At 45.5% G+C, this 22059-nt stretch overlaps 1 protein-coding gene across 3 annotated transcripts in view; it reads left to right on the forward strand.

The window, feature by feature from the left end:
- The window catches only part of LOC106565793 (nuclear receptor coactivator 3), a 35898-nt gene extending 14935 nt beyond the window's left edge, over positions 1-20963 (forward strand). For 2 of the 3 annotated variants that reach the window (XM_014133322.3, XM_082959353.1), the window contains exons 2-21: positions 7535-7639; positions 7879-8039; positions 9685-9785; positions 11430-11604; positions 11715-11912; positions 12118-12204; positions 12440-12583; positions 12782-12929; positions 13096-14647; positions 14743-14869; positions 15026-15226; positions 16351-16584; positions 16710-16827; positions 16998-17169; positions 17288-17644; positions 17792-17893; positions 18096-18321; positions 18560-18737; positions 18824-18992; positions 19123-20963. In XM_014133322.3, the coding sequence (XP_013988797.3) occupies positions 7554-7639; positions 7879-8039; positions 9685-9785; positions 11430-11604; positions 11715-11912; positions 12118-12204; positions 12440-12583; positions 12782-12929; positions 13096-14647; positions 14743-14869; positions 15026-15226; positions 16351-16584; positions 16710-16827; positions 16998-17169; positions 17288-17644; positions 17792-17893; positions 18096-18321; positions 18560-18737; positions 18824-18992; positions 19123-19134 (4548 nt within the window). In that variant the 5' untranslated portion in view covers positions 7535-7553 and the 3' untranslated portion in view covers positions 19135-20963. The remainder of the gene's footprint in view (positions 1-7534; positions 7640-7878; positions 8040-9684; positions 9786-11429; positions 11605-11714; positions 11913-12117; positions 12205-12439; positions 12584-12781; positions 12930-13095; positions 14648-14742; positions 14870-15025; positions 15227-16350; positions 16585-16709; positions 16828-16997; positions 17170-17287; positions 17645-17791; positions 17894-18095; positions 18322-18559; positions 18738-18823; positions 18993-19122) is intronic. The other variant, XM_014133325.3, reaches the window with a different exon arrangement.
- Positions 20964-22059: the final 1096 nt, after the last annotated feature.

The following is a 22059-nucleotide window of genomic DNA, read 5'->3' on the forward strand; positions in this document are numbered from 1 at the left end:
TCTTTGACTATCTCAAGTCAGTTTTCTGGCTCACTCGCTCTGTTTTCATGAGAATTGTATGCATTTTCACAAATGGATGAAACCGTTAGGATTCTGTGGTGAACTCTGGCACATTTACAGTGCCTTCAGAGTATTCACACCCATTTGACTTTTTAACACATTTAGTTTTACATCTGGAATTTAAAATGGATTTCATTTTATATTTTTGGGTCACTGGTGTGATGCACGCACACAACGTCAAAGTGGAGTTCTGTTTTTAGTCATTTTTACAAATTGAATAAAAAATGGAAAGCCTGCCGGGGCGGCAGGTAGCCTAGTGGTTAGAGCGTTGTACTAGTAACCGAAAGGTTGCAAGATCGAATCCCTGAGCTGACAAGGTAAAAATCTGTCGTTCTGCCCCTGAACAAGGCAGTTTAACCCACTGTTCCTAGGCCGTCATTGAAATTTAAGAATTTGTTTTTAACTGACTTGCCTAGTTTAAATAAAGGTAAAATAAAGTCTTCAGTCAATAAGTATTCAACCCCTTTCAAGTTCAAGAGTTAACATGTGCTTAAGTCACATGTTGCAATACTAGTGTTTAACATGAATTTTAATGACTACCTCATCTCTGTACCCCACACATGCATACAATTATCTGTAAGGTCCCTCAGTCGAGCAGGGAACTTCAAACCGATTCAACCACAAACACCAGGGAGGTTTTCCAATGCCTTGCAAAGAAGGGCACCTATTGGTTAAAAAAAAAAAAAGCAGTCATTGAATATCTAATTGAGCATGGTGAGGTTATTTATTACACTTTGGATAGTGTATCAATACACTGTCCAAAGTGTTGTACAATCCAGGTGTGCAAGACTCTTAGACTTACCCAGAGACTCACAGCTGTAATCACTGCCAATGGTGATTGTAACATGAATTGTCTCAGGGATGGGAATATTTATGTCATTGTATATTTCATTTTCATTACATTTGCTGAAATGTCTAAACATGTTTTCACTATGTGATTATGGAGTATTTTGTGTGTTGGTGGGTGAGAATATATTTAAACCGTTCTGAATTTGGGCTGTAACACAGCAAAATGTGGAATAAGTCAATGGGTATGAATACTTTCTGAAGGCACTGTACATGGTTGTGAAAACACATTATTTGTTGATGTGCACAAGTCTGTCAAGTTCAATTGTATAAAATGGATATGACACTGGGTTGACGCAAGAGAAAAGCTCCAGCAGTGTGAGCAGCAGCTATTGTAATGTACCTGTCATCATCCCAATGTGTGAGCTCTAAGCATGCTCCTGAGGTGGAGGTGGGGCTGGTCTTTGAAGAAAAACAGGAAGTAATTCTGTTTCCTTTTACACTTGTCCTAAAATCCAGTAGATGCCTTTTTGTTTCTGTAAGACTGTGTGGAAGAGGGTGTGTCTAGTAGGTGGGTGAGGGGGGTAGCTATACATGGTTAAAGAAAGGCTCCAAATGTTTCTGCCACAATTTTTATATTTGAAGACAAGACTGATCCCTCAAGACAGATCCCACTCAGGATGGTGGCATCAGTGGGTGATGGTTTGTCGGTTTAATATGTTGTGCGTAGCCTTTCGTGTGAAAGCTGTGGTATGGTAAGTCCATTTTGTGTTTTCTTTGTTTTGGGTGGGACATGTTTGTTATTTAGCCTGCGTCTCACAGAGCTCAGATTACAGCCTTGATTTCAGGCTCTGCTGGAATGTCCCCGGCTCCTCGCTATTCTGGTCCTGACTGAGGGACACTGCAGCTCTAGAGCTCAGCCCAACGCTCTTCCTCCTCCCCTTACTATACCTCCTTTTCCTCCCTTCTACTGCACCTCCCCCCCCATCATATTCAGCTGCCTTCAGCTGTACCTTTTTATCTCAGTTGCTGTGGGAGACCTATTGGATTTGATCTGTGTGGAAGATCCCATAGGCACACAGTTGTTGCCACGCTAGCAGTGCCTACTTTCTCGTGTGTCGGCAGGAAGTTGACCTATGAATAATGCAGGTGACCCCTCCAAGGGGGGCTAGGGGATGTGGAAATTAAGTGACTAGGTTACCAAAAAAACGGACAGGGGATAGCTTACCGTTGCTTGGTACTGAGGGTATTAAAGATGCAGATGGAGCGAGAAAGGGACAGATGCACAGAATATGTAAATGTTGTGGATGGGTGGCCACATCCAGGAAGTGATGATGCAGGGGACGATGAGAGAGGATGCAAACAGGATGTGATCTTCTGTGGCTTCCTGTTTCTTTTTAGAATGAATGTTCCCATGAAGTTCTACCAAATATTAAACATTTTAACAGGAAGTAGAAGAGTGTGGGTTCTGTTCTAAATAGTATCAGCCAGCCAATGGGATCGCTCATTACTGTAGTGCTTTGAAGGCGGGACATAGTCCACATTAAAACATATCTAATAAAAGGAAGTTGGTGAACAAACTCAAAATAGCCAAATAAACTTGCAGTTTGTTACGTTAGTTTTCAGGAGCCACATTGGGCTTGGTTAATTTTGTTCAACTCTCACCATTTTATCTTACAGTCCTGTCTGTCAGACTGACTGGTAGCATCCATTGACCATTTACTGCTCAGTAGCCTTTTTCTTTTCTTTTTTTTCTTGGTCAGAGTACTTGCTTTAGACCTGCCAGTGTACAGTGTGTGAACTGGTCTCTTCACTCATAACAGGCTGTGCTGAGACATTGAGGTCATAGACTCTGAATTGGGATTGGACACAATCAGGTGAACAAGTGCAGTGGAGTCCATGTCATTTACACTGCACCCCATTCTCCAGATCCTCATTCATCTCAATCTAGTTCAAACTTTGTAGGCCTATGCTGTCTTATAAAAACATTAACTGCTTTCAATTCCTATCACTTTAAAACCTGCCCCGTACCTGGAACGAACATCTCCCAATCTCTGGGCAAGTTTCACATTGTCAGGTGGCTGATTCAGGATAATTTGCATAATGCCAGGCTTGTTGTGACTTGTTCATGGTGGGCTTCTGTTCAGACGACGACTCTCTGAAATATCTAGCTGGCGTACATTTGTTTCCTTCCTCTTCAGAGTATAGGTCTGTTGAAGTAAAAGCGAACAACAAATGGAATGACCTAGCTTTCACCTGGATTCACCATTTCAGTTTGATTTCTTATTAACGTCACCTGTTAAATCCGCTTCAATCAGTGTAGCTGAAGGGGAGGAGACGGGTTAAAGGTTGTTTCAGCCGTAAGACAATTGGGACATGGATTGTGTATGTGGGCCATTCAGGGTGAATGTGCAAGACAAAAGACTTAAGTGCCTTTTGAATGAGTGTCAAGAACTGCAGCGTTGCTGGGTTTTTCACAACAGTTTCCTGTGTTTCAAGAATGGCCCACCACCCAAAAGACATCCAGCCAAATTGACACAACTGTGGGAAGCATTGGAGTCAACATGGGCCAGCATCCCTGTGGAACGCTTTTGACACGTTGAGTCAATTCCCCAACAAATTGAGTCTGTTCTGAGGGCAAAAAGGGGTGTAACTCAATATTAGGAAGGTGTTCCTAATGTTTTGTGCATGTATGCAAATATATTCCGTTTGATGCCACTGGGCAGCATGGTTGTCAAAATATTTGAGGTAATCAATGTTCATATGCTTTACCAGCACCACATTGATATTGTGCAATGGAAAGAGTTGTACAAGGAAATAAAACTTTTCACTGCAGTCTCCTATACAACCTCTTTCTTGTTCTTTTCCCCCTATATCTTGTATACAGTCAAGCTATATAGCTTCACCTTTTTCTTTCAGTACTGACAAGTGGGACTCTGCTCTAAGGTGTGAGGGAAGGGGGGAGAAAATAAAGGAAAGAGATTTAGAGGGATGGTGAAAAGGAGATTCAACAGGGAGCATGCAGTGGAGACGTATGGCTTAGAGACTAGGGGTGTGTCAGTGGTGGTGCTCTACAAGAGACTAGGAGTGTTTCTCAATGCATACTACTGTGCTCCTAGCACGGGAGGGTCGGAGTACGAGTTCAAATCAAAGTATGCGAAAAAGCAGCACTAATCAAACGCATACTCCGTTTGTACATATTTGGAAGCTTCAACAGAAAGTATGCACAGAAATATATATATATATATGCAACCACGTAAAAAATTATGCACATTTTCTTGAAATCAATGGCGGCCATTGTTTGAGCTGAAGCGAGAGAAAATACACTGACTTCGGATTGAAATGTTGCCCAATCACATCGCATGCTGTATGTTTCCAGGCTACAATATTTTATCTTGACAAGTTAATAAATGCATGTTGTAATTTGGGCATTTTTTTTCCTTTATTTAACTAGGCAAGTCGGTTAAGAGCAAATTCTTATTTTCAATGATGGCCTAGGAACAGTGGGTTAACTGCCTTGTTCAGGGGCAGAATGACAGATTTTTACCTTGTCAGCTCGGGGATTCAATCTTGCAACCATTCGGTTACTAGTCCAATGCTCTAACCACTAGGCTAGCCACCTGCTGCCCCAATACCCACTGTAATGTGCGTAGGTCGCAAGCCTATAGTCAGTCCGGGTTCCCGATTGGCGCAGTGGTCTAAGGCACTGCATCTGAGGTGTCACTACAGTCCCTGGTTCGATTCCAGGCTGTATGACATGATTGGGTGTCCCATAGGGCGGTGTGCAATTGGCCCGGGTTTGGCAGGCTGTCATTGTAAATAAGAATTTGTTCTTAACATGTCTGAGAAGTGGGACGCTTGCCTAGTCAACAGCCAGTGGAATCGTGTCGCGCGAAATACAAATGCCTCACAAATGCTATAACTTCAATTTCTCAAACGTATGACTATTTTACACCATTTTATAGATGCACCTCTCCTGAATCGAACCACGTTGTCCGATTTTCAAAAAGGCTTTAGAGCAAAAGCAAAACATTAGATTATGTTAGAGTACACTGCCATTTTCAAAGCAACTAGCATGCATCACAAATACCCAAAACACAGCTAAATGCAGCACTAACCTTTGACAATCTTCATCAGATGATGCTCCTAGGACATCATGTTACACAATACATGCATTTTTTTGTTTGATAAATTTCATATTTATATATAAAAACAGCATTTTGATTATCTTCATCAGAAGGCACTTCCAGGAATCCTGGGTCCACAACAAATGTAGTTTTGTTCCAAGAAGTTAATTTATGTCCCAATAGTTCCTTCTTGTTAGCGCGTTCCGAAGGCTACTCATAATGTACGAGGCGCGCTGGACTTGTCGTCACGAATGTGCAAAATAACTATTTACGTTCGTTCAAACGTTGTATAACAAATCTTTAGGGCCTTTTTCAACCAGAGCTTCAATAATATTCATGGCGGACGATTGCATTGTCTTACCAAATGTTTCGGAACAAAAGGGTTCCCATGGGCGCCCGCGTCATAGTAGTAATGGCCCTCCCCATGTGACCAACTTCCCAAGCCTCTCTTTGGGTCAGTTTCTACCATAGACTCAAACCACTTTGTAAAGACTGTTGACATCTAGTGGAAGCCTTAGGAAGTGCTAAATGATTAATAAGTCCCTGTGTGTTTCAATGGAAAAGGCTTGAAAGTGATTCCACACATCAGATTTTCACTTCCTGTTAGGATTTGTCTCAGGGTTTTGACTGCCATATGAGTTCTGTTATACTCAGACACCATTCAATCAGTTTTAGAAACTTTAGGGTGTTTTCTATCCAAATCCACTAATTATATGCATATTCTAGTTACTGGGCAGGAGTAGTAACCAGATTTAAATCGGGTACGTTTTTTATCCGGCCGTGCAAATACTGCCCCCTATCCCCAACAGGTTAACTGACTTGCCTGATATTTGTATTTATTTTTTAACCTTTGAAGTCAATAGCGATAGCAACTTCTATTAGCTAGCAAGCCAGATATAGCCACACATAATTTAGCTAGCTACCCACGAAGAATTGACATCTGCCTTAACATTAGTCATTTTTGCGATCTGGTTAGGGTTGGTTAGATTATGATTCTCACATACTTCATAACTATCAGCTAGCTACTGTAACTATTGTTGCCATTGTCCTGGCTGGAAGAAGGTTCAGTGACTGGGGGCGTAGCATGAGGTAATACAGTAGGGGGGGGGGGTGTGGGTGCTTCTCAAATGTAATGCTTTATCTGTTCTCCACACTATCCCATCTTCACAAAAACGTCCTCGGAGAATGTACTTGGCGCATGAGCATGTGGAGCACGGTAGTATGTACACTGAGAAACCCCCTAGGAGTGTCAGAGGTGCTGCTCTACACGTCCAAGCCTGCAGTTTTGGACTGAGGTTGCATAACAGCGCTCATCCATTCTGCAGTTTTCCACTCAGGAATGATGAGCTCATAGCGTGTGTGTGATTGTGAGAAAGACGGTATGTCTGTGCGTGCCAGTGTGCTTGCCTGCCCATTTCAGTTTGTGTGTGTCGTAGCCTACCTCTCAAGCGCTGGAACAATGAACTTGAATGTTTTTGTTCTTTGTGGTGCGGGAAAGGGAAAGTAGTGGCCGTCTTCCTCTGGTGTGAACCCTGAGGGGGTCAAGGCCCGTCCAGGGGAGGAAAACAAGGGCAGAGTCTACGAAGAAGGGAAGAGCAGATGTAGAGGGAGGATTCTGGGTAAGAGAAGTGGCCATGAAGGGAAGAGGTGTGTAGTGGCGGCAGGGGCTGTTGGAAACGTGAATGCAGTATAGTCTAATCTCAGGACCAACATTTTCTATTGTTTTCCATGAATATAATTCAGCTTGTCCCTGTGCTGGTGTTTATTGTACTGCTAGAGGAGGAGTAGCGCAGGCAGCAGCAGGCTGAACGCAGGATGACCCATTTCTCCAGAGGCTTTAAATCACATCAGTCCCTCAAACTGGAACAGATGAGATTTTCCTCCTATCAAATGCTATGTAGGAAGACTCGTGTAGCTATTAGCTAACTCCGCTTACTGTCTGAATCGCCTTTGTTAATATGTCAATTCAAAAGAAAAATAGGAGAGGGATTTTGGTAGTTAGTGTATGGAATAATAGTAGTAATGGACAAACCTCTTGGACAAGGTGCACTAAGAAGAGGCCTAACGCAGTTTCAACTTAATCTTAAAAGTTGTAATGGTAGAATGCACAAGGTGCAATTTGGAAATTGGGTGTTACATCATCAGTTCCTCTTGTCATATCAGTCATTGCATACCTTGGCTATTTATAACTTTCAGAAATGTCCAGATCAACTAACCCATGTAAGCTAATGTTTTTTAGCCCATAGATTTTGTTGTGATGTTTGAGTCACTCATATCACAGGAATGCACATTAGCCATGGCAAAATGTATAGAATTGCAAGAAAATGACCTTTAAAACCTGCACACATTTTTTTTCTGCAAATGAGGGGTGTGAACAACTTGTGTCGTTAACAGTGCATGGGATGTTCCCCAATGCTGGAAGGGGGGCCTGAGTAAAAAAATGTCTGGGAACCCTTGCTCTAACGCATAAATCGGAGCGGAATAAAGTACAATAAGCCAGTCAGTAGCACTGGTCACATGTCAGTCAGTGTCTGCGTCTCAGATCTGTCTTGTCTCCCCAGGTGCTGATATGTGCTGAGGATGAGTGGCGTGGCAGACAACTCCATGGCGCCCATGTGCTCCGAACGGAAACGCAAGATCTCCACCTGTGATACACCAGGCCTTGGGCGAGTCACTGTTGGGAGCTGTGCCTCCGTCTGCATCTCCTTCCTTTCTGTCTCTCTGTGTGTGCCTGTCTTAGTGTGTTTTATAAGCAAAGAGTTTTCTTTCCTCCCTAGCCTTTGTGAAATGCCCCTTTCCTTGGCTTCAATATCTATTTTTCATTCCCATAGATTTCTGGTCATTATGGAGGATAGGTGTGGTTGTCATGGTGACATATTTGACCGTACCCTCCCCCACCCTGCAGGTGTGACAAGCGCAGAAGGGAGCAGGAGAGTAAATACATTGAGGAGCTGGCCGAGCTGATCTCTGCCAACCTCAGCAACATGGTCAGCTTCAACGTGAAGCCAGACAAATGTGCCATCCTCAAGGAAACCGTCCGGCAGATCAGGCAAATCAAAGAGCAAGGTACCAGCTCCCCAATGCTCTCTACTGATTCCACTAGTGTGCTCTTAATAATTGTTTTTTATTTCACCTTTTTTTAACCAGGTATGCAAGTTGAGAACAAGTTCTCATTTACAATTGCGACCTGACCAAGATAAAGCAAAGCAGTTCGACACATACAACAGAGTTACACATGGAGTAAAACAAACATACAGTAGAAAAATAAGTCTATTTACAATGTGAGCAAATGAAGTGAGATAAGGGCGGTAAAGGCCATGGTGGCAAAGTAAATGCAATATAGCAAGTAAAACACTGGAATGGTAGATTTGTAGTGGAAGAAAGTGCAAAATAGAAATAATGGGGTGCATAATATCAGCATGTTTTGGATTTTAGCTTAACAAAAGGAGGTAGGAGAACATGGTTAGTCATAAATCATTGATGTAGTATTTGCTCAGTGCATGGTTTTATGATTAGGAGGATGCTGTGTCTAACTGGGCTGTAGAGACTGTCAGTGATGAAGCTGTTAGGTGGTGGCTGCCTGGCCTCGGTGTTGGTGGGTAATGAACACCTGTAATTGAGTCGTGGTGGCGATGGCTCAAGGCCATGGTGCTCTAGGCTCATGTGTCTGCTTGCACTGGAGTGGCAGGCCCAGCCTAGGAGACGGATGGGACTGGAGATCAGGGTGGAAGGGGAGGGCTCAAGACAAGCGAGGGATTCAAGCACCATAAATTCCCCCCCCCCTTGCCCTTTGTGGCTCTTAAGTGGTTGGATTGTGTAAGCAGTATGGTATTAGCTCCACCTAGCCTTCAGGTAAATTATGTGCCGTTTATACCTATGCAATCCACTCGGTTTAGACCAGTGAGGAAGGTGAGAAGGAAGGAAACTTATTGGATTGGTATCCACCCCAGGGCCACAGCTGGCTGCTGCTGCTTGGAGCTTTGTAGAGCCAAGTTGCCATAGTTACAGGAAGTGAATGATGAAGGCCGTCTTGTTCTGTTACCTTTTAACCACCTATCTCTTGCCCTTTTTTTCTCCAATACCTTTACTCCTGTCTAATTTAGTTCTACTCTTTCATCTCTTCCCTCAAATTAGTGTTAGCCTTGTGTAACTCTACATAAAGAACCAAAAGCTATTTTTGTTCAATCTCCCCCTTCCAAGTCAATCTCTCTTCGAATCAGAATATGTTGAACACTGAACTATATCATGATTGAATCTAATGGTATTTTTAGAAGTGTATAAACTTTGTTAATGCTGCCTCCTGGTGGTGGGCAGTTGGTCATTTTTACAGTGACATGGTTGGCTGGATAACTGGTGTCTGTAGGCTAATTTTGGTCTCCTGCAAAACTGTTTTGCAGTTCTGTTTCTAATTTATCCTCACAATTCCACAATGGATATCAAGCTGCTTGTTTAGAGTTATGTCCTGCACTATGTGTTGCACTGTAATAACTGGATTTACCTCATCTAATGTGAATTGTCTTCCCTGTGGCTCAGTTGGTAGAGCATGGTGTGTGCAACGCCAGGGTTGTGGGTTCGATTCCCACAGGGAGCCAGTACAACTATTTTTTTTTTAAATGTATGCATTCACTACTGTTAGTCGCTCTGGATAAGAGTGTCTGCTAACTGACTAAAATGTAAATGTAAGTAACTGTGGATCCTTGTCCCTCTGCAGGGAAGAGTTCATGCAGCGATGACGACGTCCAGAAGGCAGATGTGTCTTCCACTGGTCAAGGGGTCATTGACAAGGACCATCTGGGACCGCTGCTGCTACAGGTTAGCCTCTGGACAGGGTGGGGGTCAAAGGGCAGTGAAATTAGGTTCACCTCCTTATGTTGAATCGGTGACATACAATTCTGTGACTAGCTCTTTTATCCTCTCTAGGGTATGTGGGACACAATCGTCCCACCTACTCAACAGCCAGTGGAATCCCGTGGCGCGATATTCAAATACCGTGGAAATGCTATTACTTCAATTTCTCAAACATATGACTATTTTACACCATTTTAAAGACAAGACTCTCGTTAATCTAACCACACTGTCCGATTTCAAAAAGGCTTTACAACGATAGCAAAACATTAGATTATGTCAGCAGAGTACCCAGCCAGAAATAATCAGACACCCATTTTTCAAGCTAGCATATAATGTCACATAAACCCAAACCACAGCTAAATGCAGCACTAACCTTTGATGATCTTCATCAGATGACAACCCTAGGACATTATGTTATACAAGACATGCATGTTTTGTTCAATCAAGTTCATATTTATATCAAAAAACAGCTTTTCACATTAGCATGTGACGTTCAGAACTAGCATACCCCCCGCAAACTTCCGGTGAATTTACTAAATTACTCACGATAAACGTTCACAAAGAACATAACAATTATTTTAAGAATTATAGATACAGAACTCCTTTATGCAATCGCTATGTCCGATTTTTAAAATAGCTTTTCGGCAAAAGCACATTTTGCAAAATTCTGAGTAGATGGCTCGCCATCACGGGCTAGCTATTTTGACACCCACCAAGTTTGGCCCTCACCAAACTCCGATTTACTATAAGAAAAATTGGATTACCTTTGCTGTTCTTTGTCAGAATGCACTCCCAGGACTTCTACTTCAATAACAAATGTTGGTTTGGTTCAAAATAATCCATAGTTATGTTCAAATATCCTCTGTTTTGTTCGTGCGTTCAAGACACTATCCGAAGGGTGACGAAGGGTTACGCGCCCGACGCGTTTCGTGACAAAAACTTTCTAAATATTCCATTACTGTACTTCGAAGCATGTCAACCGCTGTTTAAAATCAATTTTTATGTGATTTTTCTCGTAAAAAAGCGATAATATTCCGACCGGGAAACCCTGTTTTCGTTCAAAGACAAAAAAATAAAAACATGGTGTCGGCTCGTGCACGCGCCCCCAGTCTCATTGTTCTCTGATCGACCACTATCCAAATGCGCTACTGTTTTTCAGCCTGGGCCTGCAAAGTCATCATTCCCCGTTCTGCTGCCTTCTGAGAGCCTATGGGAGCCGTAGGAAGTGTCACGTTACAGCAGAGATCCTCAGTTTTCAATAAAGAGAGTGTAGAAGGCCAAGAAATGGTCAGAGGGCACTTCCTGTTTGGAATCTTCTCAGGTTTTTGCCTGCCATATGAGTTCTGTTATACTCAGACACCATTCAAACAGTTTTATAAACTTTTTAGGGTGTTTTCTATCCAAATCAAACAATTATATGCATATTCTAGTTTCTGGGCAGTAGTAATAACCAGATTAAATCGGGTACGTTTTTTATCCGGCCGTGCAAATACTGCCCCCTACCCTAGAGAGGTTAAGTGCAGCTGGTCACAAACATTAGTATTGATAGTTGAAAATTGAATTCTCCCTCTGTTCCTCCCTCTCTCTCCCCTCTCCCCCCTCCCTCAGGCCCTGGATGGCTTCCTGTTTGTGGTGAACCGGGAGGGCAGCATCGTGTTTGTGTCTGACAACGTGACCCAGTACCTGCAGTACAAACAGGAGGAGCTCATCAACACCTCTGTCTACAACATCCTCCATGAGGATGACCGGGAGCAGCTGCACAAGAACCTGCCCAAGACCAACGGTGCCAGACACACAGTCCCAATAAAACTTGAACATATGCCATTTCACTTTTATTTAGTGGCACTGCAGAATGGCATGAAAGTAATTATTGTGTCCCTTTATCTCATCCAGCGCCCAATGGTGGGTCATGGGGAGGAGAGGCACTGCGGCAGAAGAGCCACACCTTTAACTGCCGTATGCTGGTGAAATACGGTCACGGACAGAACCATCAGAACCATGGGCAGTCTGAGGGTCCCAACAGGCAGCGCTACGAGACCATGCAGTGCTTCGCCCTGACCCAGCCCCGTGCCATGATGGAGGAAGGAGAAGGTAGTGAGCTAGGCGCAGGACGTCCTCCTCAATCATGTGTAACAGTTAAATGTGTATTTTCTATTTATGACACAGACCTGTTGTACTTCTCACATTTGACTTTCTGTAAATGTATTATGGGAACTGGGACAAATGTTGTAGAGCCTGATCTAGGTTAATTAGAGAATGATTGTGTACTGACTGGGCTGTGGCTGTGTATGTCCAGACCTGCAGTCGTGTATGATCTGCGTGGCCCGTCGCGTCAATGCAGTGGAGAGGACCGAGAGGTTCAGCACCCGCCATGAGCTCTCAGGTGAGACGACTGTAAACACGCTACAGTCACATGTTCATTCTCTATTCAAATGCTCGCTCCATTCGTTCAATCTGAGTAACCGAACACGCTCTCAAACTGTTGTGATTGTCTATTGATCTGTACCGTTTTAGGACATGAATTTGAGTCTGGGACACAGACATTTGTTGATCAAAATGAAATAAGAATACAGTTGCAATGTATGTGACCCCTGCCCTGTGGTTGTGTTGTCTGATAGGTAAACTGATAGAGATCGAACAGCAGAGTTCTCTCCACACCACCATGCATCCAGGCTGGGAGGACCTGGTGAGGCGCTGCATGCAAATGTTCCTTCATCGCAGCGAGGGCCAGCCCTGGTCCTACAAACGTCACTACCAGGAGGGTACGTCTCTCTCTGCTATACTCTTCTTTTCTGGCTCCCTGCAATATAACCATGTCTTCTCACAATGTCTCCCCTTGATACTGAGCAATAAATGCACAAGTACAAAGCATCTCTGCTCCTCATTTATAACAGACTACTATTAGGTGATAAGCATGTTGGTTGGTCAGTCTCATTTACTGTCTTCATGGTTCTCTCCAGCCTTCCTGCATGGCTGTGCCGAGACGCCATCTTACCGGTTCCCTCTCTCCGACGGCACCCCGGTCACGGCTCAAACCAGGAGCGAACTGTGTCGTAACCACACCTCCAATGAGCCACCCACCTTCCTTTCTACCCACCTGCTACAGAGGTTAGTATGTCAGCTTGGTGTGCTCAGAACCATGGCATCACCATCACCCACTCAGTGTAGGATTTAACTGTTTTCTTTGTCCAGTTGTAGTAGGTCAGATTGAGGTTTTTACTTTATTGTAGGTAGTTTTCCACTCCTGACCTCTCATTCTCCTTCTCCCTGCCAGGGAGCAGAATGGCTTCCAAACCAACCACGGGGGTGTGATGAGGCACCAGGGCATGGGCCTCCCCAACACCCAGATGAACATGGCTCCTGGAGGGGGCATGGGTGGCATGAACAGGGGCTTCGGCATGGGGGCAGAGCAGGGGCACATGGGTCAGAGAGGCGGGCCCCCGTATGCAGCTGGCAACAGGATGAACTCCATTAATCAGACTAACTCAATGAACCCTTCGATGCATCAAATTAACTCTCAAATGAATTCAATGAACAATAGGAGTCCGATGAATTCCATTAATCAAACAAACTCCATGCATCCAATGAACTCTCAGATGAATTCCATGAACCAGATGAATTCTATGAGTCAGATGAACCAGATAAATCGGATGAGTCAGATGAGCCTCCCTGGAATGCATCAGCAGCATCTACAGCATCCTCAGCAGCAGCAGGCCCCGTTCCATGGAGTGGGGTACGGCATGGGGGCCGTGACTAGCCCCCCCCAGGGCAGTCCAGGTATGAATGCCCCCCAGCAGAACATCATGGGCTCCCCTAGAGTAAGGGGGAGCCCCAAAATGTGCGCTAGCCCCTTTTCCCCAGGAGGTATGCACTCTCCCATGAGCTCGGGTCACCCAGGGGGGTCAGGAGTGAGCACTGGCTTCTCCAGCAGCTCCCTAAATGCCCTCCAGGCCATCAGTGAGGGGGTGGGCACCTCTCTACCTGCACTCACCTCTCCCCCCGCACACAAGCCTGACAGCTCCCCAAGCGTCAACTCCACCCAGCAGGGACCAAGCCAGGGGCAGGGCGCGGTCTGTAAACCAGGCAGTTCAGACTCCAAGAGCCCGGGTAGCTCACTGGCCAGTGGAGGGGAGCAGCAACATACCCCCACCACAGAGGGGACCTCAGACAAGCCAGACAGCCAGGCCAACAGGGAGGGCCCAGCCTGGGGAGAAGCCAACCGACGGGGCCCTGACAACAAGAGGGGCCATAAGAAGCTCCTGCAGCTCCTCAACTCCCCTACAGAGGAGTTGGTGCCCCCTAACCCCCAGGCCGGCCCTGGCACCACCCCCATGGGCTCCGAGGCCAAGGAGAGCTTGGGGGGTATGCCCAGCCCCTCCACGGGTGTGTCGTCCTCCACTGCTGCAGTGGGACAGCAAGGCCTAGGAGCAGGTGCTGCAGCAGCACACTTTGTCAACCAGTCCCTGCAGGAGAAGCACAAGATACTCCACAAGCTGCTGCAAAATGGCAACACCCCAGATGAGGTGGCCCGCATCACAGCTGAGGCCACGGGAAAGGTCACTGATGGTGGTCCAGAGGCTGGGCCAGGAGGTCCAGGATTGGGGCCAGGGGCAAGGGGGGCTGAGATGAAGCAAGAGCAACACAGCCCCAAGAAGGAGAAGACCCACGCCCTCCTCCACTACCTCCTCAACAAGGACGACTCCGAAGGGACAAGGGGTGATGTCAAGCCAAAGCTGGACGAGCTAGAGGGGAGGGGAGTCTCAGGGGTCACAACCTCTGAACCCAATTCCATGGTGGGGAAGGTCAAGACTGAACCACCTGATGAGGTAGGGAGAGACGTTGTGCCTATGGTTAATTAATTTATATTTATTCAGCAAAGAGCAGCTTGTTAACAGAAACAAACAAATGTTATCCTTCCCAGTTGGAAACCCTGGAGACAATTCTTGGAGGCTGCAGGAACTCCAGCTCTGGGTTTTATCCCGAGCCCGACTCCAGAGCTGGAAAAGAAGGGGGAAACCAGCGGGGAAGTGGCCCAGACAGTTTGCATGGTAAACTAGCATGAGTGGCTGCTAATTCTGAATAGATAATTCCAGAAGTGCTTATGTTGCCCATTTTTAATTGACTTATGCAGCAAACCACACATCCTTACCATATGTAGAGCGTTTGTCCTTGGCCTGTACTGACCCTTCCTCTGTGTGTTCCAGATGGGGGGAGAGGAGCCATGATGTCTGCCCAGCGTGGTCCCCTCCAAAGGGCTCTGTCATTGGACGCTAGGCCCCTGGGTGGTGGTGGAGGCCTGGCAGGGAGGAGGAATGTCCCCTGCCCCACCCTCATCAAACTGGAGAACATGGAGGCCCCTATCCGGCCAGGCATGACCAACGGTTTTCCAGGACCTGGAGGCATGGGTATGTGTCCACCACAGGGTGGTGCTGCCAACAAATAACTTTCTTACTCACTTACGTTGGGTTGATTGGTTCTTACGTTGGGTTGATTGGTTCTTACGTTGGGTTGATTGGTTCTTACGTTGGGTTGATTGGTTCTTACGTTGGGTTGATTGGTTCTTACGTTGGGTTGATTGGTTCTTACGTTGGGTTGATTGGTTCTTACGTTGGGTTGATTGGTTCTTACGTTGGGTTGATTGGTTCTTACGTTGGGTTGATTGGTTCTTACGTTGGGTTGATTGGTTCTTACGTTGGGTTGATTGGTTCTTACGTTGGGTTGATTGGTTCTTACGTTGGGTTGATTGGTTCTTACGTTGGGTTGATTGGTTCTTACGTTGGGTTGATTGGTTCTTACGTTGGGTTGATTGGTTCTTACGTTGGGTTGATTGGTTCTTACGTTGGGTTGATTGGTTCTTACGTTGGGTTGATTGGTTCTTACGTTGGGTTGATTGGTTCTTACGTTGGGTTGATTGGTTCTTACGTTGGGTTGATTGGTTCTTACGTTGGGTTGATTGGTTCTTACGTTGGGTTGATTGGTTCTTACGTTGGGTTGATTGGTTCTTACGTTGGGTTGATTGGTTCTTACGTTGGGTTGATTGGTTCTTACGTTGGGTTGATTGGTTCTTACGTTGGGTTGATTGGTTCTTACGTTGGGTTGATTGGTTCTTACGTTGGGTTGATTGGTTCTTGCGTTGGGTTGATTGGTTCTTGCGTTGGGTTGATTGGTTCTTGCGTTGGGTTGATTGGTTCTTGCGTTGGGTTGATTGGTTCTTGCGTTGGGTTGATTGGTTCTTGCGTTGGGTTGATTGGTTCTTGCGTTGGGTTGATTGGTTCTTGCGTTGGGTTGATTGGTTCTTGCGTTGGGTTGATTGGTTCTTGCGTTGGGTTGATTGGTTCTTGCGTTGGGTTGATTGGTTCTTGCGTTGGGTTGATTGGTTCTTGCGTTGGGTTGATTGGTTCTTGCCCCTTTCCCTCTCAATCTAGTGACCTTTCTGGCTTCTCCTTATTACACTCCAATGACAGCACTGCTGTTCAGTTCTACAGTTAGATATATTTAGGTAATTGACGTTAACAAGACTGTTCTCTAGGAGGTATGAACAGGGCTATGGGGATGCCACAGCGGCCCTCCATGGCAGGGCAAGGTGACTGGGGGATGCCAAAGTCCAGTGGCAGTCCTGTGGGGGCACCAGGATACCCCTCGATGGGCCGGCCAGGGATGGACTTCAACTCCAAGGGCATAATGGGAGGCCCCTTGGTCAACCGATCCAATAGTTTACCTGGCAACACCAGGTCTATGCTGAAGCAGCAACTCATGGAAATGGGTATGTAGTGTGTTGGTGGGCGGGGTGAGTGAATATTACAAGTAGTTTGGTTGAGTATTTATGACCAACTGTATGCGTGTTCATGTTTGTGTATGATTTGGTTCATGCTGAATTCTACTCTGTAGCTTCCAATGAGGTGAATATGGGGATGAGTCCCTTCAGTGGGCAGGGACCTCCACCTCACTCCCCCTCCTGGCCTGACAGTGCCATGGGAATGGACAGACCACCCACTAACACACATAGGTGAAAAACCATCTTAATCATAAACACACATTTATACACACTCACTGTCTGCCTCTGTCTTCTGTTAACCCAAACATAATTAGCACTTGGTCTGGAGTGTGTTGGCTCCTCTGTATACAGTACAACTGGTGCCTGTACTGTACTAACCCCCCTTCCTTGTTGTGTACCAGGCGTAAGTTTGGGAACCCCCTGGATGAGCTCCTGGTTCCACCCTCCACCAGCCAGGGGCAGAGTGACGAGCTGGCACTGCTGGACCAGCTGGACTCTCTGCTCAACAACACTGATGTTATCGCCCTTGAGGAAATCGACCGGGCCCTGGGCATCCCCGATCTCGTAGGACAGGTACCTTATGAGGACTTCCAGATAACATGGAGCTGAATCCTTTATTTACAGTGCCTATAAACCATGTGACAAGAATCATACTGTTATATTGACCATGTCTAACCTCTCTCCTTCCCAGACTCATGGTCCAGAGCAGCAGCCACAGCCAGGTCTGGGGCGGAGGCCCCCATCAGAGCCCTTCGCTGGCCCAGGACCAGACACCTCCATGGGGGTGGAGCAGAAGCCCATGTATGGCCAGGGGTACCCAGGACCCCCCTCTATGGGCATGCAGTCAGCCTATGGGGGTAACCCCATGCAGGGCCAGTCCCCTGCTGGTTTCAACCCCATGATGAACCAGATGGGGGGCCAGCAAGGCTCAGGGGGCTTCCCTGGCATGGGGGAGATGGTCCACCCCCGCGCCAACATGAGACCCCGCATGATGAGTGCCATCAAGCCCCTTAGACAGCAGCTGGTGCAGAGGTTACAGGGCCAGCAGGTATGAGCATATGACACACATCACTTCAAAGTTGCAGAAAAGGCTATATTTGATTGTGATGTCTAGATGTAGAGGCATGTGGACGCAGGCAGGTGGATCACCTATATGGATGGCAAATGTGACTAACTTTATTCTCTCCCTCTGTAGTTCATGAACCAGACCCGTCAGGGTATGGGCATCAAGATGGAGAATACCCCTACAGGAAACCCTGCGTTGCGGCCTGGGATGCAGCCCAGTATGGGGAGTCAGGTAGGTAGTCACACCCCTCCCATGTCATGTTCCATAAAATCAACATCTGGTAGGGCATACCACCCCTCTCTCTCACACACAGATTAAACCCATCCTGTTGCCATGTAGGAAATCTCATTTTATTGGTCACATGCAGATGTTATTGCGAGTGTAGCGAAGTGCTTGTAGTCATATCAGTGTGTTCCCCTGTCTGTTTGGGCAGCCTGGATTCCTGAATGCTCAGATGATGGCTCAGCGCAGCAGAGAGATGATGACACTACAGATGAGGAGACAGAGGATGATGATGCTAATGCAGCAGCAACAGGCTGCAGCAGGAGGCTTCAGCGCCTCACCTAACATCACGGCCCCTGCAGGCATGGACAACCCAATGGCAGGACCCCCCATGAACCAGCCAGGACAGCAGCAGTTCAACTACGGCGGGAACTATGGTCTGACCAGGATACATTTCCATTTATTTATTAGCCTTGAAGCATCTCCTCCATTTGCTATTCTCTAAAATAGAAGGCTCTATACTCCTGTACCTACTCCCTTTCAAATTCATACCCTTCTGACGTGGAGTTTGTCCAGTCATAGGGTTTGTAATGTTAACTGTCCTGTCTAACTGCTATTTCTAACGCATCATTACAAGTATGCATTGTTCATTCAAAGACCTGGCTGTGCTTACAGGAATGAGCCAGCAGGGGGACCATTCGTTTGTAGGTGCAGGCAGCAGCCCGCCCAGCAACATGCCAGGTCGTGTGGGAGGGCCTCAGAATCCCATGATGCAACACCACCCCCACAGCGGCCCCATGTACCAGTCAGCAGACATGAAAGGCTGGCCACAGGGTGGAATTCCACGGAACAAGTATGTCTGATGCGCTGATTATAATGGGGGAGAACACATTACTTCCTGTTCTCTCGATCTTCTCTACTCTGTTCTTTCTGTTTCAGCTCATACCCCCAGCATCAGTTCACCCAGCAGGGGAAGACAGGCCAGTTTGGGGGGCCCATGATGATGAATGGCTCCATGGGCGGGCCAGGCCCGGTCAGTGGTGCTGGTGGAGCACAGATGGGTATGAACTCCATGGGAATGGGCCGGATGCCAATGGGACCTGAACAGGTAGATGGCTTGAAATGTGTTAATAAATAAAAATGGTTAAAGGTAATAACTTACCGGTAGTGGTTTGATAGCTCAGCCTGAACAGTGTGGATTTATTGTAACATCTGTCCATCCATTTTGTCATTTACAGAAATATTGCTGAAAACGTATGTAATCTATAAGAGCCCTCACCAGGAGGACAGCAAAGACTGCAGTGCCCCACCTATGTGTCTGCAGTGTGGGTGGGAGAAGGGATGGCTAGGGGTCACCGAACAGAGCCCCAAGATCTTCTCCCTCCACTGGTCTCCGGCTTGAGCGTGGAGGACACTCATAATAAGCCACAGTGAAAACAAACCAACTACACAGTGAGACTCTGGAATAAAGATACACCTCATACCTAATGCAGCCTCCCGTTGTAGGCTTGCCCCTCTGGGTGGAGTGTGTATGACTTAGTTCAAGAAGAGGCCCTGCTTGTTCTTCCTGTGGGAGTGTGTCTGCTACACCAGAGGAGGCCACATCGTATGTGTGCTGGGAAACAGAATCTATTTGATACAGGATGGGATACGGTACAACTCGCTATGGCTGCACTTTACCAGAGGGCTTCTATGTAAAAGGATTGTTGCAATATTTCTTAGTCATTACAGCCTTACTAGATTCAATGCATTCACAGCATTGGTTTCTTTTTCTTTTATCCTTTTGATATGCCCCTCTAATTGAAATATACATTTGGGGAGCTGTTAGCGCAGGTTATTTCTATATTATGCAGATTCAAGCAATACAACTTTCTTCTATGCTTTAGATGGAAACTGAGTGTCAAACTCGTAAGCAAACGGTACTGCAGTATTAATGTCACAATTTATTCTATGTGAATACGAATTTATAAATATGCTACAAAAGTATCGTACATGCTTTGTATAGATCACTTTTTTTGCACAGAGTATGAGACTTGGTCAAATTCTAACTTGTGTATTTGTCTATTAAGGTCAATACCATTTTAGTCTGCAGTTTGTTTTAACGTTTTGGACTGATGAGTGAGGGTTTCCCACTTTCCACTTTGTCATTATCTTCTGAACATGTTTTTTCTAAGTGATAACAGCCATGTGTTTCTTTTTAGAAGCACTTTTATTTGGATGTGGTGCATTGACAGTTTGGAGCTTTGAAATTATCAAAAGGTTTGGTGGTGATGGAAACAAACACCGAATTGCAGTGAATGAAGAAAGGACAGTGTTGGAGTGAGTATGAGTATTATAGAAAAGATGGGGTGGCGTTATTGACTAGGGACTGTTTATAAAGTAGTTCTTCCTTTCTTTCCTAGCTCTCACTAGTATTTTATTTCCTTTGACTGTTACTCTTGACTCCAAGAAATGTACCTTAAATCTTGCGCAATCCAAAGATATTTCTCCAGTTCTTTGTATGGTTTTTGACAGTGTACATTTTTATCTATGCATTGTATATGCAGACAGTAACTGGGTACATATTGTCATATGATATTGTACTGATAGCATAGGGGACTGAGTACTGTTGTTCAGAAGCCAGTGGGTAGCTAACAGTAGCAGTAATGTGTGGACTGGTGATTCAGTGACTGGCGAAGCCCTTTGCAGTGGAATGCAACAGAATGAAAGGCATATCAACCTCTTACTTTTACTTTTTATTTGAATTTTTCTCCCGAAAATAACATTTCTGTTTTGTCAAGTTTAATTACTTAAGTAATTTCATTATGTAGAAATGCAATGAAGTCAAAAACAAAGGATTCACCTGGGTATGTTAATTTTTGTAGTTTTCCTTTGTTTTACAAGATGTATATTCCAACGGTTTTGTCTCGATGTTGATAGGGCCATGCTATCCTGGATCCTTGGGACATCTCTAAGTTGACATTTTTTTTTTTTAAATGGTTAAGGTTGGGTAAGGGTTATGGTTAGTGATGTCCCAAAGGAACCTGGCTAGCATTAACTGATGTTGATATTGATGTAAATACAAATTTCTATTTAAACACTCATGGCTCCAACAGTTGTCTTTTGTCCACAATTTATTAATCAAGAAGAATTGATGGTTGTCTGAGGCATGGCTCATCTCTGGACCTCTGGACACCAATCATTTTTCATAGGGGGGAACAAGCTGCAAAATACTGCCAAGAACCGAGTGCGATGGAGGTTAATCTTGGCCTACTCTACCAATGGATTGATGAGCATATGTAAGTAATGCCTCATTTAGGCTGTGTTTAGATAAGCAGCCAAATCCTGAATTAAAAAAATTAATTACAAATTATCCCAGTATTTGGTCTTTTGCTCCTTTAACATCAGATCTTTTTCAGAGCTGATCTGATGGGTGAAAAATGTATTTCACCAATTGGTCTTATCATAATCGGGCTGGCGTATTAACACACATACACCAAAGGTTCAAATCAGGGTCAAATTGCTTTGTCCTTCTCGTGGTGCAATAACACCAGAGGGTGGCGCTCTTGACTGTCCACCTCAAGCCTAATACTATTATTACTTATCTGGGAGCCCATGACAATACACTGCTCAAAAAAATAAAGGGAACACTAAAATAACACATCCTTGATCTGAATGAATGAAATAATCTTATTAAATACTTTTTTCTTTACATAGTTGAATGTGCTGACAACAAAATCACACAAATAATCCATGGAAATCCAATTTATCAACCCATGGAGGTCTGGATTTGGAGTCACACTCAAAATTAAATTGGAAAACCACACTACAGACTGATCCAACTTTGTAATGTCCTTAAAACAAGTCAAAATGAGGCTCAGTAGTGTGTGTGGCCTCCACGTGCCTGTATGACCTCCCTACAACGCCTGGGCATGCTCCTGATGAGGTGGCGGATGGTCTCCTGAGGGATCTCCTCCCAGACCTGGACTAAAGCATCCGCCAACACCTGGACAGTCTGTGGTGCAACGTGATGTTGGTGGATGGAGCGAGACATGATTTCCCAGATGTGCTCAATTGGATTCAGGTCTGGGGAACGGGCGGGCCAGTCCATAGCATCAATACCTTCCTCTTGCAGGAACTGCTGACACACTCCAGCCACATGAGGTCTTGCATTAGGAGCAACCCAGGGCCAACCG

Source organism: Salmo salar, chromosome 12, assembly GCF_965601325.2.
Source record: "Salmo salar chromosome 12, fSalSal1, whole genome shotgun sequence".
Taxonomy (NCBI): Eukaryota; Metazoa; Chordata; class Actinopteri; order Salmoniformes; family Salmonidae; genus Salmo; species Salmo salar.